At 39.3% G+C, this 18,795-nt stretch overlaps 1 protein-coding gene across 21 annotated transcripts in view; it reads right to left on the bottom strand.

Moving 5' to 3' along the window:
* FNBP1 (formin binding protein 1) overlaps positions 1–18,795 on the bottom strand; it is a 110,378-nt gene that overhangs the window by 63,050 nt on the left and 28,533 nt on the right. For all 21 annotated transcript variants that reach the window (XM_040605454.1, XM_040605459.1, XM_040605439.1 and 18 more), the window contains 3 exons: positions 10,261–10,376; positions 5,276–5,332; positions 2,566–2,713 (listed from right to left, as the gene is read on the bottom strand). In XM_040605454.1, coding sequence (XP_040461388.1) covers positions 2,566–2,673 — 108 coding nt within the window. In that variant the 5' untranslated portion in view covers positions 2,674–2,713; positions 5,276–5,332; positions 10,261–10,376. The remainder of the gene's footprint in view (positions 1–2,565; positions 2,714–5,275; positions 5,333–10,260; positions 10,377–18,795) is intronic.

Raw genomic sequence — 18,795 nt, 5'->3', positions numbered from 1 at the left:
ATAAAAATGGCATGCCAAATGGATTTTATCCAGCATAAAAGCAATGTAAGGCTTTATATACTATCAGATTCTGTGCTGCTTACAGGCTACAGACTTGTACCTATCAAGGAAAAACAAAGAAGTGTTATTTATTATTGTGCAACCCCAATCATCTGCTGGTGTAATCCCACTTTAATCAACAGAGCTAAGTGAGCATGAAAACAGAGTAATGCAGGCATGCATCAGACCCCATGTGTTTAAAGATCATCACCCTCATCCTCCATGACAACTAAATGCAAAATTCCTGTTGCATATGAAAGGGGTTTCCTCTGGAAACAGAAGCTCTTTAGTCTTATATATTTGCTCAACCACTTTCTGCTGTACTTGAATTCATTTTTCACCCATTCATACTTACGACACTTCTTGTGTACATCATTACCATCTTCCAGGTAGGAAATTGCAACAAGAGCAAGGCTGCTTATTTACCTCAGTCATACTGAAGTCATTGGGAATTTGTACGGGTTTACAGGTATTTGGACACCTGAATGACTTCATTCAAATTACACAAGACAAGAATGTGGGTCTCCCAATTCCTGTGTGTGGCTCTAGCCCCAGAAGCAACCATCTTTACTTATGGCTTAGAGCAACTTGGTGGACTTAGTAGTGTTGGGTTAATGATCAGACTCTACGATCTTAAGGGTCTTTTCCAACCTAAATGATTCCATGAACTTGTAGCATAGCAGATGATGACATATCAAGCAACAAGAATGAGAACTCCACCAGCAAAGTTTCTGGAAATACCAAGTCAAATCACAAAAGGTTTTGCAGAGCATCAGCCCTCTGCAGTATTTACACAACAGCTACCTTCTCCTCCTGCAGACCAGCATGACTGATGCATTAGTGTTTGATGGTATGGAGTAAGACAGGTGATGTATGAAAGATGCCTGGAGGCAGAAGCAGTGTTCTTTTCAACACCATTTGCTCAGAAATCAGAAATCTACAGAAATCAGACAATGATTTGTAATTCATATAGCTTATATTCATGTCAAGAACATAACACAACCATGACTGACAACTCTTCTGTTAAAGGATAAGAATTATTAGCAACAGCAAGTAAATACACTGTCAGTTGGTTTTCTGCTGTTCCCATGATGTTATTACTCAACCAATATTAAATTAATTTTCCTGTCATTCACCTATTATTTGAGCTATATTTACCATAGAAGTCTACAAAAACAAAAACCTTATAGTTACTACTCACATTCTTTACAAGAAAGATAGCAAGTCCTCTCTCTTTTTGTGCCTAAAATGTCTAATAGACATTTCAATCACCTTATACGTCCATATAATTGAAAAATCAGGTAAATACATTAGAAGTAACAGAAAAATGTCACACTAGAATGCTTCTTTTTTTTTTTGCTTTGCTTAATGTACAGAATCCCTGCTGAAAAGAAGGTCATAGAAGTGGCTGAGAAAACATTCTAATCACAGCTATATGTAAAATATCCTTTCATATCACTGCCAAAGTATGTTGGTGAAAGATTATACACCATTCTGCAAATTAAAGTTATGTCTATACGTTACATTCCTCTGCTAACAGTCCTAGAACCCCAGACTTTCTGCTAACAGTCCTAGAACCCCAGACTTTGGAAAAGATGGTAATTTCGAGGACTCTGGTCCTGCACAGCGCTTTGACCCATGCTTATTTAGTGGGACTACCGATGAACAGATAAGTTTTGCTGGACCGAGCAAGAGTAGTTCTACAATTTCTGTAATGGATCAACAGTCCAGAAATGAAATCTAGTGAGTGCCTTCATACTACTTTGCCTTGTTGCACTTCTCTTCGTAATTTAATACCTGTGTTAACAGTATTTCTAACAATAACACTTCGAATGACTATTTTATGCCCACTTATCCCAGGGATAAAAGGGTTCAAGGCAAGGAAGAAAAATCACATATCAATTATATGCCTTTCACAGCTAATGACATGCAAATTAATTAGCTTTGAACATTTACTGTAGCAGGCACATAAGTTCCTAAACTGATAGCTGAAATACAGTAGTAATAAAAGCTCCTAATTCCACCAGTCTTGAAGAATAACAGGTTGAAAAACTAGATTCCCCACTATCACAAAACAAGACAGACACCCTATTTCTCATAGACTCGTTTTTAAGAAAGTTCCGATGATGAGATCTGGCTGAGAAGCAGGAAAATGCGAACCAAGATCCTAATAATTCTTTCAATCAGTCTGAGTAATACAGTTTTTCCTCTTTTTCAGGCTTTACACAGTGCTGCTGGAGTCTTCCCTAAACAAGCTTTTGGCTAACGGAACCTTAAGCACAGATGGGTCTCTGACCTTATTTAGCAGGGATTCTCCTGAAGGCATTGCTGTCTGTTTTTATAACATTTGATGCAAATGGTTCAGTGACTTGGCCAGGGCACGTAACCCACTTTTTTTAATGCTTAGTTTTTTAGCAAAGCTCATGTTTATTAACTACAAATCAATTTTACTTAACATTGAACTCCCTACCACTAATTATGTCTTAAGTAGCAAATAATTGTGAATAATAAAAAATAATCAGTTACCGATTTCCTCTCTTGTTTCAGCTCCTGCACATAGCGTGTTAACTCTCCAGTGATAAGAGAGGTCATGTTCTCTGAAATGACCTCATGCTGTCCAGCATAGTCATTCATTTCATTTAGAGTTGCTAGGAAGGCTCTAGTTGATGTGTACCTGCAGAGGACAAAAACGCATTTTGCTTTTAGTCCCTTTCTTTTCAGAAAGACACACTGCAAAAGGGAGGTTGAATACTTCTTAAGCATTTCGTATTGCTACATGAGACTGAATATGGATTAGCACAGATTCACTTGAAGGAATTTCTCAAAAGGAAGCCTATTCCACACACTTGACAGTTCTCTGATAAATTTGTCTCAATTTAGACAGTTTGACATTGGCTCTTAAAATAATCACAGTTTTAGAGTGCCAGGGTTTCTTTTATCAGCACAGCTCTGGAACTTTGCTATTCTAATTTCTATTCACCAAAACATTTCTGGTTATAGTCTTTTAAGTCCTACAATTCAGTGCACAGAGTCATCAGTATACTCTACCTGGCAAAATCTTGTCTAAGCAACCAAATTTTTGGATAGCATAGTGCAGAAAAGAAAACTTTTCATACATTAAGTTTGATTTAAACCAGCTACTATAAAGTTTTCAAAGAGGTAGTGAGTTTACTAACCAAGTGTTCACTGTCAACCCATATGTTTAGCACCTTCCATGGCAAAGATTATTTTTCACATAAAATAATCTCCTATACAACAACCCTTGCATTATTAAAAGGAAGAAAAAACATCTGTGCACGCAATTTTAAACCAGCAGATTATGTTACTAGCCTGTTCAGCACAGCCAGCTGTGGTATTGAAATGCAGCTCTGTTGGTGCTGTGCTGGTCAGCTGGAAAACAGCAGCTTTGAAGCACTGCACTTGTACACACTCGAAAAACTATTAATATTAAATGGCAGCAGTCTGCACTGACAACATCACCTAAAGGTGAAAAAGCAAAGCAAAGGGGGAGAGATTTAGAGGAAATAGAGGTGAATGGTACATTACAAGTAAGAATGAAAAAGGCATCAGAGAAAAAACAGAAAAAAACCACACTAAAAAGATTAAAAATAATAGTCCAGTACAAGCAGCCACATTCACAGTCAAGCTGTGGTGCCTTGAGACAAATCCCAGCTACAAAAGACAGGGGATCAAAGCCACAGAACTACAGGCTGACAATAAGCTTGAGAACAGATCATTTTTAGACAGGCTGTCTCACAGCAGCATCCAAGGCACCTAAAGGTCACATGTCTACAAACAATGTCTAGGGATTTGTCATGAGGAAGCTATATTGAGGTGAACACTATATTTAAAAGGGCAAAGGATACACAGGAACTTCTGTGCCATATCAACATGAATCATTCAACTCCAACATCCTTTTCTAGCAATAAAAGATGTGTCAAAAACCACTGTAGTACTCATTTATTGTGTAGCTACCCAAAGGCAGATTTATTCCTAATCCTGGGTACAGACTAAAACAGCTGATGTGCCTGTAACGTAAGCATCCTTGTGTAAATATCAGTATCTCAGAAAACAATGGCATAAATGATTCCCAAACTTCACTGAAAATAAATAAAAAAAGGCTGTTATCTCTGTTAATACAAGCCACTAGACTAGCTGTATACAACAGCTTGAAGGTCTGACCCAAAAAATCTAAATTAATATAGTCATACATTTGGACCAATATCTAAACTCATTTGCAATGTTTCAAATTTCAAGGTCAAGGATTTGAATCTGCTTCTGGGCTCTACAGAGGCAGGGCAACTTCCTGGAATACAAGGCTGCAGGGTCAGACTCTGCGATGGCTTTGTTCGAAGCCGATGCATTGCAAAACACCGACACTAAGAAACTCCAAAGTTAGGGTGCTCTAAGGAAAAACATTCTTGCTCTGGCTTATAGCCTGTCTGTTGTAAAGCTCCTCCTCCAAGAAGTTCTCTTTAAGGAACATCTTTAACCTCATCAAGGACAGGAATGTTCTTAATGACACATGGTCCATCATCACCTGTATCCATGTCCACAGCATCACCCAGGAAGAAGCTGTGCTTTGATGCTGCAGTCATTATCTACGAGCAATACATTAGTCCCTTGCCACCAGGGAGATACAGTCTGAACATGTGAATCAACAGCAGGCAGCTGAGGCCACACAACACCCTTCAACAGCAACAACTTGTACCTCAGTCCATCCCAGGATACTGGGAGTACAAACTCCATTCTTCACCTTACTCTTCAAGAAGAGCTGGTTTCTCTGTGGTGTTATAACATTATCCTTTTAGTAAGTTACTAATCTGTGCTGTCAGTCCATGTGAGTAATTTAATACTTACACAGACTGCTTAAATTTCATGCCAAAATTAACAACTGTTTCTGTTCCTGCTAAAAGCAGTTAAGAGTTTGGTCATTCACTTCAAAGAGACAGGATCATACATACAGTCTGGACTAAAGTTTTTATGGTACATGAAAAAAACCCAAAACAAAAACCTCCAAATCAGGTCATAACATATCAAGGGAACCGAGTAGTTACAGACCAGATCCAAACTTTGAAAATCCACTCCTTAGCATCTACTATGTAAGCCTGTTTCTACATCTATGATTTCTGTACTCTAAAATTTTTGGTTTACAAACCAAATTGTAGTTGGTAAGCCAAACTTTTTTCCTTCCTCAATCAATGCATGCTCACCCAGGAGTGGATCATGAACATACCTGTATTCTTCCTCCTCTTTGGAGTTCTTTTTCGGTTGGTATTTCTTTGAAAGGTTCCTAAAATAAAAAATATATATATGTGTGATTAAATTTTAATCTTCCTTTAAGTTAATTGGATAATTTTTGCATGCACACACATTCTGTGGGGCTTCTTTTTATTTACAGTGATCAGACACCTTTTTAGAAGTATGGTTGGAATTAGGCTTTCATTGTTGTACTAGCACTCAACAAACGCGCCGTACAGTGCTTCAGTCTCTTTAACTGCAATAAAGTAGCAGATTCTGAACCCAAGAAGTTCCTAAGTTAAGGTCAAGTCAATACACCCAAGTTCTTGTTCTCCTTCGCCTGATGGAAAAGAGAGACCCTTATACATTAGATACAGACAGGCTTTACAAACTCCAGCCAGCAGAAGGTGCTACCCCATATTCAAAGGTCAGCTAGCCCTTTAATACTTGATTTGCTGCAGCGACACTCATGGCCAGGCAGATTTGCCTGCCTTTAGCAGGCTGCTTCCAAGGAAAGAAAAGTCTTCATAAAGCTGTGGGAAGCTGCATGCGATGACAAAAGGGGAATCATTTTATGATTATCATCTGATGCTGGGAGAAATGTGAAATTTTATTAGCCCAATTAGCACAGATGATTGCATCTCTCATTACTCCACATCCAACTAATGATTCCATTTTAAAACATTGATGGTCTTCAAGTGATCAGATCTTGAATATGAAATCTGAACTGTTTGGACATTTGACAGTTATATAGCTTTCATTGTTTTGAAAGCATTGACTGCAAGCCCCTAGCCCGCAGCAAACCAGGGGTTTGATGAATGCGGGCTGTCCACCTGAGACTCAACACACCTTGCGGATACTTAGAAGTTCAGCACTACAATGCACATTGCACTGTACATAATACACCACCATGCATCCCTCAAACAATGCAAACCAGAGAGCCGACAAATCTTACTTAGCAATTTTAAGACCTTTTCAGCGCTGCAGTACTGGAATTTCCTCTACTTTAAACTCAACCATATTACTATAGGCCTTCTGACCAGCCTCTGTTATCCTACTGAGAAATGGAAGCTATTTGTTTTAGCTCTACGAGGTTGTTTCAGTGATTAAAAATAACATACAAGTGGTATTGATGGAATCATTGTCCAAAGGACTACCAAGTTTCATTGACCTATCTGTGCCAAACTCTTTGGAGACCTCTTAGAACGCATCCAGTCAAAAAGAAACTGCTTTTTCAGAGGTGTAACCCACTCCCTGCTGCATGCTGGGTTTACTGCTCACTGGGAGATAGCAGGGCCTCTTGACTCACATTTGTTATTCCTTCTGTTCTCCTTAAGGAATTAAGGAGCATCTGCCCAAACAGAGTAGTAGCCAGAAACCTTGCAGATTTGCACAGACAAACATGTGTTTCTCAAAATGTAAGTATCTCTACTGGAAGGGATTCAAATGAGCATCTCCTTGCCAGTCTCAGCCTTCTCGGAAAAGAGCATGCTCTGAAACAATGATTCTCTCTACTTTCGCATTCAGCAGTTTCAACCAAAGAATATCAGCATGAGAAGAATTCTGCAAACTGTTCCGCATGATTACAGAAAGTCTTAGAGCACTCTTCATATGCCATAGGAATGCCTCCTCCACACACCTGCTTAAAGAGGAAAGGAAAAACTACAAGAAAACATACACAAAAGACTGCACTGAAAAGGCATTTTCACACACACTCAAAACACACATCTCCTTGCACTGTCAAGCTGCCCAGTTAATTTGGACATACACAGCTGTCTTCTCGTGAATCTTTGAAGCTGTAGAAATGCTAAGAAGCTGGGGCCAAAAAAACCCTGACAGCATGCTTTCACAGAAAAAGTATTCTGAAAGCACATAACAAGAATTAGCATCTGGGCTAAACACTGTATTATTGTATATGAACTTTATAAAACACATAAAATATAGTGTCTATATATTTGAGCTCATAAGATTCCCTCCCCCCCCTTTAAAAAAAAACAACAAACCAAAAACACCACCAAAAAACCAAAAAAAACCCCAACAAAACAAAAACCAAAAATGTAGGGTTTTACTGAGGACACAAACGAAAAAACCAGAAGTGACACAGTATTGCTAAAGTTCAGCATTGCAATCATGCAGTGCCATGACCAGAACACCAGCACTTCCCAGGTTCAAGCTCACAAAGCAATGACACTTCCAGAGCTGACAGTGATTAAAGAGGAGCTAACACAGAAGAGCAAAGACTAGCAGTAAAACAGCAGTTCCAGGAAGATGCTGTGCTAGCCTGCACACCTCCCTCCAATTCAAGTTTCTCTTTGCCTTTCACTCTGCATCATTTTTTCTGCCCTTTCAGCTTGTTTCTCTGCTCCCTTATTTTCACTTCTTTGACATCTTGCTCTTTCACATTTATCATCCATTAGAGGTTGGTCTTCCTCAAGACTATCTACCCATCACCATATTAGGCAAGACTTTTGACACACTTCGTGATTCTCAGTGCGTGCGCTTTAAGTAGAGTCTAGGGAAGGAGGACAACAAAACACTTCAGCATTCAGAGCATGTCAACATACAATGGAAGTTCAAAACAAACATGGTAACCAGTGAACACTCTTAGCATAGTTTCTGCATCCCTTCCTTCCCAGCCTAGTTTAATGACTCAACAATTATAACGTAAACCAATCATGTAAAATCTGAACTGGACTCTCAAACCAGGACTGATTATAAAGGGTACAAGCAGGACTAACAGTGCAGGCACAACGTGTATGGTGTGGCACACTGTGGAGTTTCTTCCACTGGTATAAACAGGTAAGTTTGATGCATCCTGCAAGTATGTAGATTAATTTAAGACTTTTAAACCAAAATATTACAGAGATATCTGTAGAATTATAAAGAGGAAGGAAAGAAATGTTTCTAAACAGAAGCCAATTAAACTTCAACAGATGACCAGGCTGAGATGCAGATAGAGAGGAAGAACAGCTAGCTAGGGAGCCCAGAGACCAAGCAGAGAATATGTTTCACAAAAGAAAGTAAAATTCATTAGCTTTACTTACACTATAAGTAAAACTTGAGTTAAATCCACAGGAGTATTTTGTGTTAACTTGTTCCTTTTTAATAGTAAGTCTGCATGTTATGACATGCAACGATATTGTACAGCCCTTTTACACCAAATGGATGTGATAAAAGAGGTATGCACCAGGCTTGAAGAGACTTACTAAAAGCAGATGCACGATTTATTGTCTGGTTTTGATTTGTGGGTTGTGTGTTTTGTTGGTTGGTTTTTTTTTATGTCCAACACTGTTTTATCTCAATATTTGACAAGTCTACATTTTTGTTTTTTTTCTTTTATACCTCTAACTTCTTAAACGACCCCACACAGCACTGCATAAATTGACCAAGTTTGTTTTGGAAGCCTAGGACAGAATAAGAAATAAAATCTAGGAGTTCAGAGTTTCTAGATAGTCACAAGTAAAACTACGTCCCACTTTCCTTCAACACTTTGTGCGTTTATTTTCATAATTATGCTCTTCATATCTGAAAAGAAATTCAGTGAGTCTAGTGTGCTAGTCTTCCTAAGATCAGCCTGCTCACACAGACACCCTGCTGGGGTTTCCCAGTCCAGTCATACCCTCTTTTTCCCCCATCTCATTTTGCCTCTCTAATACAATCTTTTCTCATCTTCATAGGATGTGAGCAGTTTGTTACTGCAGAAGTCATTTTCCATTTCCTGCTTCTCTGTATCAGAAGCCTTGGGGAATTCTTGTGGCAGTCCCCTGAGAAAGCACATAACCATGAAGACAAGCGTTTTATCAACTACCAGCTCCTTGTAAATGACAGGTCATTGTGCATTGCAAATCCATTCTAACACAAGCATCAGAAATTCTGGGCGATTTTTTTTTTAAATAGACATTGTGCTTTAGCTATATACAGATCAACTAGAACCTCAGATCTCAATCTCTATAAATACTGAGAAGATGGAAAGAGTTCCAATATGTACTATTGTAATGCATACAAAAAAAGTGTGTATTTATTGGAGGGATTAGGAAGGATTACTCCTGCACTCCCCTCCCCACTTAGCTCCACCACCTCCCATTTATCACCCTGGACCCCCAATACTGGCTGCCAACAATACTGTACCACAACCTGTCTCAGCAGCAGCAGGACTGCCTGTGTGTTGTATTCCCTTCTATCCGGCTCACCTCATTTTTTTCCACCCTAGTGGGAAAGCAGGGTAAGTGCTACTCATTGTGGGAGGGTTCTTAGTACCCCTCCGCCATTGACATGGGATCTGGTCTGGTTGACATTTCTGGGTCTGGTTCACATACACCTGGTCTCCAACTACAATCTGATGGTCAAACCAGACATGCAGAAAGTACCTAGCAGGAATTTCCAGTAATTTAGCTACTTTAGATAAACGCACTGGATCTCTGCTCTCTGTTCAGAAGACAGATTGCAAGAACAGCGGTAACAGTATAAAACTGTCAAAATTCAAATCTCAGGCTGCAACCTGGCTAACTACACAGGTGAATTTTCCTAGGCCTGAGACTGACTTTCTGACCTGCAGTTGCTACAACACATATTCAAAAAGAGCCTGTCTTATGAACAGAAACCCTAAACTTTGCCTTACAACTAATGATCGCTATTCTGCCTAATTCTTAAAACCCTGAAGAATTTTAAGCGCAGCAGTTCTAATTTCATGGAAAATACTGCAATGCTATCCTCAAAGCCTGAGCCATTAATCATGAGTAAGGCCTAGTATGCTACTCAGTCACTTAACCTTTCTTTTTGCAAAGCACATGTTTTTTAGCAGAGATAATAAAACCATATCTTAAATGAACTTCAGCTTTCCATTCTCTAAATTAAAGCTATTCTCTAAAAGCCATTATTATAAGCCAAACAAATTACCACCACTGAAACAGTAAACTTTCAGATTATTACAGGCTCTGAACAGATGCAACTCAAAGTCCAGAACTTTACATATCAACTTACCTAAGCTGCTTTGCATAGCTGAGTTCAATCTCAGTTCTTTCTTTTACAAACTTGATGAATTTTTCCAGAACATCAATACCCCATTGCGTATGTTTTTCTAAGTTGTCAAACTGGTCCTGCAATGAATCAAAATAATAGTTTAGTCTCATTGAACATAGAGATAACTAAAAATACTTTCCAAAGTGCATATACCATAAAGAGTTATTAATATTTTCCATAACCACAGTTAGTCATTTTTGTAGCAATACAGGTTTTTCATGTGCAGAAATTTGTCTTTTAGCATGAGACCAATTCAGTAACATTCTTCATTCCTCATTTCTGAATCAGTTCATTTCAGAAATCCTGGCAATTCTTCTGAATAAAATCTAATGTAAGACATACTTTGACAATGGGTAAGAAACAGGTACACTAGCCAGTATTTTATCTTACTCTGAAGAATTAACACAGGTTCCATTAATTTGGGGTCTACTCCTAATTAATAATTCCGATTTATTCTGAAACATATTGATTTAGACTCCAGCTTTGTCAGTGTTATGAACTTAAAATATCATTTAGAACAGCTAACAACTTTTCTACAGAATTACCTCCCCTATAAGCCTGTTTTGCTCTGAATCAGAAGACATGCTAACAAATGATGCAAAAAAAAAAAAAAATCACATCAGCTATGTTTACAGTAAGTTTTATTGTCTACCTCCATTTATATATAGATGCTACATTGTTCTTCAAACATTGTTGCCCTCAAAAACAGTCACACATGTTTTCAATAAAATCTTTTTCAATCAAGAACATTCCACAAGTCAGTATGGGCTTTGCAAATGCCAAAAGAAATTAAGCAACTCTAAATCCAAATCAATTATCCAAGCCAGCTTATTACTATGTGCAGATTTAACCTAAAATTACCTTATCTTTTAAATTTTTATTATTTCAACACCACTCAAATTCCATAATTGTCCATTCCACACAGCCTTTCAGAAGTTAATGTTTCTACAAGACTCAAAAAATAATTTTTTATATTGTTACTGTAAGTTTTTACTGATACAGCGAATACTTATTCTGACAAAAACAAAGTATAAACATGGTCTTTAATATCAGCCTCACTTACTCTGTGTCAGGTTCCATTATGGTTTACATGGAAAATAGAAAATAAGTTTGTACATCTGCAGTACAAAAGTTAGATTTACAACATTTTCCAAAAAAATTGTACACAGCAATAGATTTAGGTCAAATGCTTAGCTGCCACAGTAAAAACTTCTGACAGAAGAGATGCTTCTATCTGCCAAAGATTTGGTCTTGTGACTTTCAGTTTGTAGAGCAATCATCAAATGTTGTCAAAGCAATACAAGCCCACTTCCTTAGCTGCAGAGAGCAGCAGAATAGCAGAAAACTATCACAAAGCCTAGTTTATAAACATGTTGCTTTTAAGCAAGCACCACTTTCTGCTTTCTTGTATATCTGGCTCTGACTGGTAAGTTAGATCAGTATCAGGAAAGATTCGTTCTGCACTGAACAAAATAGTCATGCACACAGAAGCTGCTTGTTGCTAACAAAACTGCTTTTAACTGTATTTTGAAGGGGAGAAACAGAAACTGTGTTAGAGCAGGAAATCTGCTAAATCCTAGCAAGAAGGCAAGTTAAACCAGCAGGTAACAGGCATGGAATAGGACATGCTGGATTTGTGTAGTTGCTTATTCACTCTGGTTCAGCATACGGTAGTGTTTTAAACCAATTCAGCCAAACCAGACTAGGCTTCGATTTAAATTATGTCAGTTTTAGTCAATTAAAGAGGCACTGGAGGCAGAACAGCAAAAGGGCAATAGTATAAAGTTACAAAAATAGTAAAGAACTTTTCAGCCTTTTGCTCCAGAAACTAGGAAGTGGTTAAGGGCAACCGGGGTGGGGGGAAGGGAAGAAAAGAAAAAAAATGTTCAAACTACACAGAGTAAAAGCCTGACTTCTAGCAATATAAACCACCCTTAAACCAACATAACATCATTCACTCAAAGGGATGCATGTATTCTGCAGAAAGGAAAGATATGGACTAAGCCAGTACATATTTGCATATACAGAAATCCTTATTTCAGATAATTTCACAGCTGGGGACAATACAAAGACAACATGAGTAACATCACAGACCTCTCCTTGTCCCAGAGGGCTCTGAGCCAGAAGGAACATAGCGTGCTGTCTGGAGTACGATGCCAGCACAACAAGGCACCTTCTGCTCTGCTTCAAATACACAACCTCTACATCTCTCAGAACATGCTGTTGTCAAGAAAGACAGTAGTGCAAACATGGCCTTTTTAAGGTATATGATAAAGAGGTCTTGTAACTATCCCACATCCTCCTCTTGCAGAATTTACATTTAACATAGACACATGCATATACAAATACCCCACAAGGCAGTCCATTACTCGGAAGTTTACACATATTCACACACGCTCCCAACTTTGAGAAAGGAAATCTCATGGAGGGAAATCCACTCCCTAATCCCTGTAAGCAAATTAAACCACCTTTATCAGATATACCATACTAGTAGCAGGAAACTAACAGCATCCTACTGTAACCCCATCCAAAGAGGAAAGGTCATAGTTTCCCATAGAAAAGAACACCTTACAAGGAGACCCTGCCCTTCAAGATAGTTCAGACTACTGACTGCCCAGAAAGACAGAGCAAGTTCACCCTGGAAAGGGAGTTTCAGCAGTGACTTGTCCAAACCTCTTCCACCACCACCACTAGCATCCTGACACAATTCTCAGAGCATCATTTAGATCAGAGTACAACTGAAAACCTGAAAAAGGCTCCAGGCAGCTGCCTCAGTTTGGTCTGTTATCCCATAGATGGATCTGCTGGACTGCGTCAACAGCCTCACTATGTCACGTCTGGCAAAAGAAAACTCCATGATGTGCAGTGCAAAGGCAAACACACCGCAGCACTGCTGTCAGACCACCTGCATGAAGATGCTAACTTCCTATTTATAACACTAGCAGAGACACTTCTGCACAAAGCTGTAACCAGAAGAACCTCAACCAGATAAACTACAAGCACTGACCTCTGCTTCAAGAAGCAAGGCAAGGTGGAATTTAGCTTTCTGCAGACATTGCTAAAGAGAAGAGTTTCTGTCCTTTTCTGAGCATGGAACAGTTTTGGCCCAAGTGTCATTTCACTAAGCAGCCAACACCCCACAACAGTGTGTTACACCGGGGTCATATATTCCATTATTCATTCTCCTTCTTGTGCTCCTTAAGGATAGAAAAAAAATTAAAAGTCAGTAAAATCGGCAACACCATCACTTGCTGAGCATGAGATTCCGAAAGAAAGGCAGTATACCCAGAGGAACCCAACACAAGTAGTCCTTGTTTCATGGATCTGCTCAGCAAGCTGAAGGTAGGCAAAGGCTGTGTTAACCCTAATGAATCATAGGGATGACAGAGTACATAGAATGCTTTGATCATAAAGCATAACCTTTAACTTATGGAATCCCAAAGTCTGAGGTTACATGCAATCAACACAAAACTAAAACTTCTAAAAAGGAGATTTTTGAGAGTAGTTAACAACAATATAATTGCTTCAAGCAAGCAATCAATATTGAAGATATATTTTTAGAAATTTATTTAGTATTTCCAAAGTACATTACAAAAAGGCATTATCACATTAAAAAAACCCTCAACTACTCCGTAGCAAATCTGTTCTAGTTTTAGTACCCTTAGCAATGAGATTTTCACTCTTCTCCATAATGGACTGCCCACCACAAAAGAATTCCCAGCAGCAGACTGCTAAAAGAGTTCTTCAGGAGATACCCAGTAACCATGTTTCATTTCAGTTTTCACTGAACTCCAGAATCATTGCATAGCTTAACAAAAGCTCCTCATACTAATTAACCCCCCAAAAAAAGATCTCATGAAGGGGGCAGCGTCATCAGTAAGTTAGCTAGTACTTTGGCTAACTGAAGCACTTGCAGCACCAGGCATAAGAAGCATCTCATACTCAAACACTAAAACTCAATGGGGATTTTAAAACAGAGATCAATAAACATATCCGTGTCCCGCTGAAGCCAGGAAGAAGTTTGTGGCGAGGGAAGCATCTACCTTACAAAAAGAAGCAAGGGTACAGCTTGTGAGGATTTCTGCCTCAGCTCTGAAGGAACTCTACAACCAGAACTGGTCTAATGAGAGCAGCACATGATTTCAGCACCAAGTGCATCATCCCAGCCAGTAATAGATACAAGTTTAGCAAGTAAAGTGTGCCACTACAGCTGTACAGATTCCATCATCAGCTGGAATATGGCTAAGGTACCTCCATGAGCTGCTGTTTCAGCTTTCAGTTTCAACATACATGCTCTGTTCATTCTTGCAGCCTCCTCACCTTCCCAGTTAGGGGCAACATTAAAAACCAGTAAATGCCACAAAGCTTTAGCATTCTTCAAGAAAACAAGACAAGAAGCACAATGCAGCGTTCAGTGAGAATAGTCCATCAGACTACAGCAAGGGGGGGGCGCGGAATAAAAGGTCACTTTGCACCTGTTTTCTCTGAAAAACACACACTAAACCATTGTCTAGAAGCATTCACTACTTTCCTCTGGCTCAGAGACTGGTTTACATCTAAGAACACTCGCGCAAAATACCACGCGGACTATGAGTCATGCGTGTTATCACAGCAGGCACCCACCACAGCCTTCACATCATTGTCTATGTCCTTTGGCCTTCCAACCTGCCAGAACCCATGCCCTCCCATTTTCAAGTCCCTATAATTATTGTGATATCAACAAAAGAACAGACTTTTAATTGACAATCAAGATGTGCATGTAATTAAACTACTCATACAGCTGTAACTTATTCCTCTTCATCAGATTCCACTGGTTTCCCAAAGACAGCAATATGTGCCAGCACAGATACTTCATGCCTTCCCCAAGTGATCGAAGAGTTTGAATATACAGCTGACCCAACAGAGCCTCTGCTGCAAGCTCCTTGAAACAAACAGCGCCTTCCCATTTGTTCAGAGCTTAACAACATTCCTGAGCATGCACACAAAAATGAAAGTTCAAAAGAGGGAAGAAGAACTTTAGTCATTAATTTGAACAGGAATTAGATGCCCAAGTACCCAGAATGCTTTGAAAATTTTGTCCTTAAGGCAAAGTTTGTTTCTAACTTAATTTCTGTTTCCAGTCATTCTCTCCCAGTATTTTTAACCGCTGCCTAAATAACCTCACATTCATACGTTCTTTCTGAAACTCAGCTGCATGCTTCTTACGCTGACAATGCTTAAAATGGAAATAGTGCTGCCTATTTGCTTCTCCTCATTTTAACAGCTACTTTAGCTGTCAAATCCCCTCACTACTTAAATGTTCTCCTGAAGTTACATTCCCCAGCTATGCAAACTATTTTAGGAAGAAGAAAGTTAGCCATGAAAAAAACCCCAACAAACAAAAGAAAGAAAAGCTTACTTCCCCCATTTCTAATCCACTTAGCATGGAGTACAACCAATTATTGAGCAATAAAGTGTTATTCATGGGGTCTTTGAAGATTGGCTCAGTAAAATACTCCTTCCCCTTTCAAGAGTGCTTCCATCTATTGCAAAATAGTGCAATACAAGGCTTATTCAGATGGGACCTTAATTTGCAACCGAGGGGCTTCAGTATTAACATCTACTGAAATAAAGTGGATGTCTGCCTGCAGAGACTGAGACCATAACTCAAGAGAAGCAGGAGGACAACACTCTCAGGTTGCTGTACTACTTGCATCTGGTAACTGCTTTTCACAAACAGAAAGGCTGATAAAGTGGATGGAGTCCAACTCCACCATAGAGCTAGGCCAGAAGCCCTGGGATTTCTATTTGGTTGCAAGTGTGAACAAAACATTAGCTTCTGGGAGACTTTACCAATTAATTCTGCAATTTTAACAATCGTGTCAAACCTGCTCAGATTACACTTAGGTAGCAGCGTTCACTGTACCAGTAACCAGGCTGGACTGTCACGCTTTCTGCCATTTTCACAGGTAGTGGTGCAGAAGTGCGAAATTCAGAAGAACGCTAATAAAGACTAGTTGAAAATGCAGAAAAAGCCTTTATAATTATTTACATAACTCTAATCCAGCAATATTATAAAAGACCCATGATTTTTAAATGTTAAGAATATTTGAAGACTTTCTACTGCTTCATTCTCTAGGGAGTTTGATTCTACTCCCTCCCAAAATTATTTGTTTATCCACTGTTCTAAAAACCTCTGGTTCATACCTTCTCCTCCCACATTTGATTTTTTTCCTTTTAAATACTCTCACCCATTCCATAGGCAAAAAGGAATTAAAGTGAAGATCAAGAACACATAGTGTTTAAATTCTAAATTATTTTTTTTATTCCATGGTTTAACGACTTCAAATTATAAAAATAATTAACAAGATTATGAGACCTTCATAGGCATGGTTAAGTCCCATATAGCACTATAGTGCTAGCAGAATACAACAGAATTCAGATCACAGATTCTCAGAGACCTACAACTGAGCAAATGTTAACAGCCTTCAGGCAAATCAATAACGGAAGAAAATGCATAAAGTACAGACTACCACTGCAAGAGCCTTCCAGAAAACAGATGAGCCAAAAATACAAAAGCACTTGAACATCTGTTGACTCAGCCACTGATGATGAGAGACAACTTCCCACACAAAACTTGTCAGCTGTAGACAGCTACGGCCTCAGTTAGTGACAACTAAACAAACATCCATGCTTAAACATGTGAAGTATGTTAAGTATGAAATGGAGTACAGGACACTAACCTTTTGCTTCATACAGCACAGACAAGGAGGACTACATAGCACCATGGAAGACATACCGATGTGACAGGGAGACTGTCTCTATTTTGGTTCACATTCAAATGATGCTGTGGCTTTACTGGCTGTTCTATGTATCCACCTTGCCATTACCCCTGTATATCGGTTCTCATTAACAAAACTATTTATGATCACATGTATTTTTCCTACCCATCTCCTATTCATCCACATGCTTATTTTATCCTTTAAGTATTAAATAAATTGTTCCTGATCTTATAACTTAAACAGGCATATTTCCACTACAGCTGCATAATAAATACCCCAGAAAAAGATCCATCTTACTTTCCCACCTCCAATTTCCTTTCATCTCCATCCTTTAAACTCATCTTTCCATAAAGCCCAAAAAGTTTTTAACTATACTTTTCTCTCTTCTGATTCACCTCAGAACTTGGTCTAGTTAGGAGAAAAATACGAGAGAGAAAAAAAAAAGATTCTTTGCTGCATCATTAAGCAACTGAATCATTTCCAACTTGGGGGGTAGGGAAATCCCAGAAATCAAGACTGGAAACAGCCTACATGTTATGTTGAAATATCTTTTATGTTGCTAGATAAACTCATCTCTAATTGTCCTACTTGCAACAATAAACTTTATGAACTAAGCAGTTTCTGATCTACATTTTAGCCTCTAAAGGCTTACTCTCATTAGCATTTTGCTGAAGCTGTAAAGCAAAATAAGTTTTAATATTTATGCCAATTTTAATATGGATTTAAAATAACACTGCCCCAGCATAATAGCAAGGCCCTTCACACAGCAAAGGGTAGCAACAGGGAGTAACCCTCTTAATTGCTCCAGAGACCAACCACACTCATCCCCACCCAGAAAGCCACCTTCCACAAATTCAGAAGTGACCCCTCCTGCTAATTAAGCAGAAGTGCTGTCTCACAGGTAGGTTTCAGCCATATTCTAACCCTACCTCGATGGAAACCTGACTGAAGTCAAACAAGCAGTTCTGAAAAAAGCCACCTGAGCATGCGGCGCAGAGGCCAGCACACGGAGAGCAAAGTAAGTCTTAAAGCCACGCTGAGGCAAGGCCAGTCCTGAAGTACAACTAGATTGTCAGGATTTATGGGGAACAAATCAAATTGCAACATCTAACAAAAAGACCCACCTACAGTAAAGGTGCATAGGTATGTCCCCCACTAATGAAAGTGCCAGGCTTGTCATCATACCAGTGTAGCTTATGACCTCATTGTAGAGAAGATTGTGTGCAACACCAGACTCTAAAACACAGCAGCAGGTTACAGAGAGAATGACAAGGAACAGCAGTGCAAAGCCAGCTAGCAATCTCTGAAAGCGGGAAAGGGAGGGACAGCAATGCCCTCCACAGCAGCACACAGCATCGGATCGACAAGACGCTTCCACCTGCTGGACAGGTCACCAGGAGCACAGCCCCAGCACTCGTGTTGGTGACTCACTTTAACACCTGTTATGAAGTCTTGCAAAACCTAACACATGGTTCACAGAAGGATGCTTCCCTGGGAGCACTGCCAGTGTCATCAACTGCCAAGATACATACATACCCACACACCCCTAGTTCTCTCTGCTGACAGTTTAAACCATGAACTGAAACTACTCCTTCCTGCAGCAGCCAGGAGCCTGAGTCACTGCTACCACCCAGCCACGGGCATAGGAATGGTGGAGCTCCAGGAGGAGCAGGTGCTCCAGGGGCTGTTCTTACCACTACAGCCCAAACCATCCACCTGTGCCGTCCTGGTGTCA

This window comes from Falco naumanni, chromosome 9 (assembly GCF_017639655.2).
Source record: "Falco naumanni isolate bFalNau1 chromosome 9, bFalNau1.pat, whole genome shotgun sequence".
Taxonomy (NCBI): domain Eukaryota; kingdom Metazoa; phylum Chordata; class Aves; order Falconiformes; family Falconidae; genus Falco; species Falco naumanni.
This window is presented reverse-complemented; position numbering and strand designations above follow the sequence as displayed.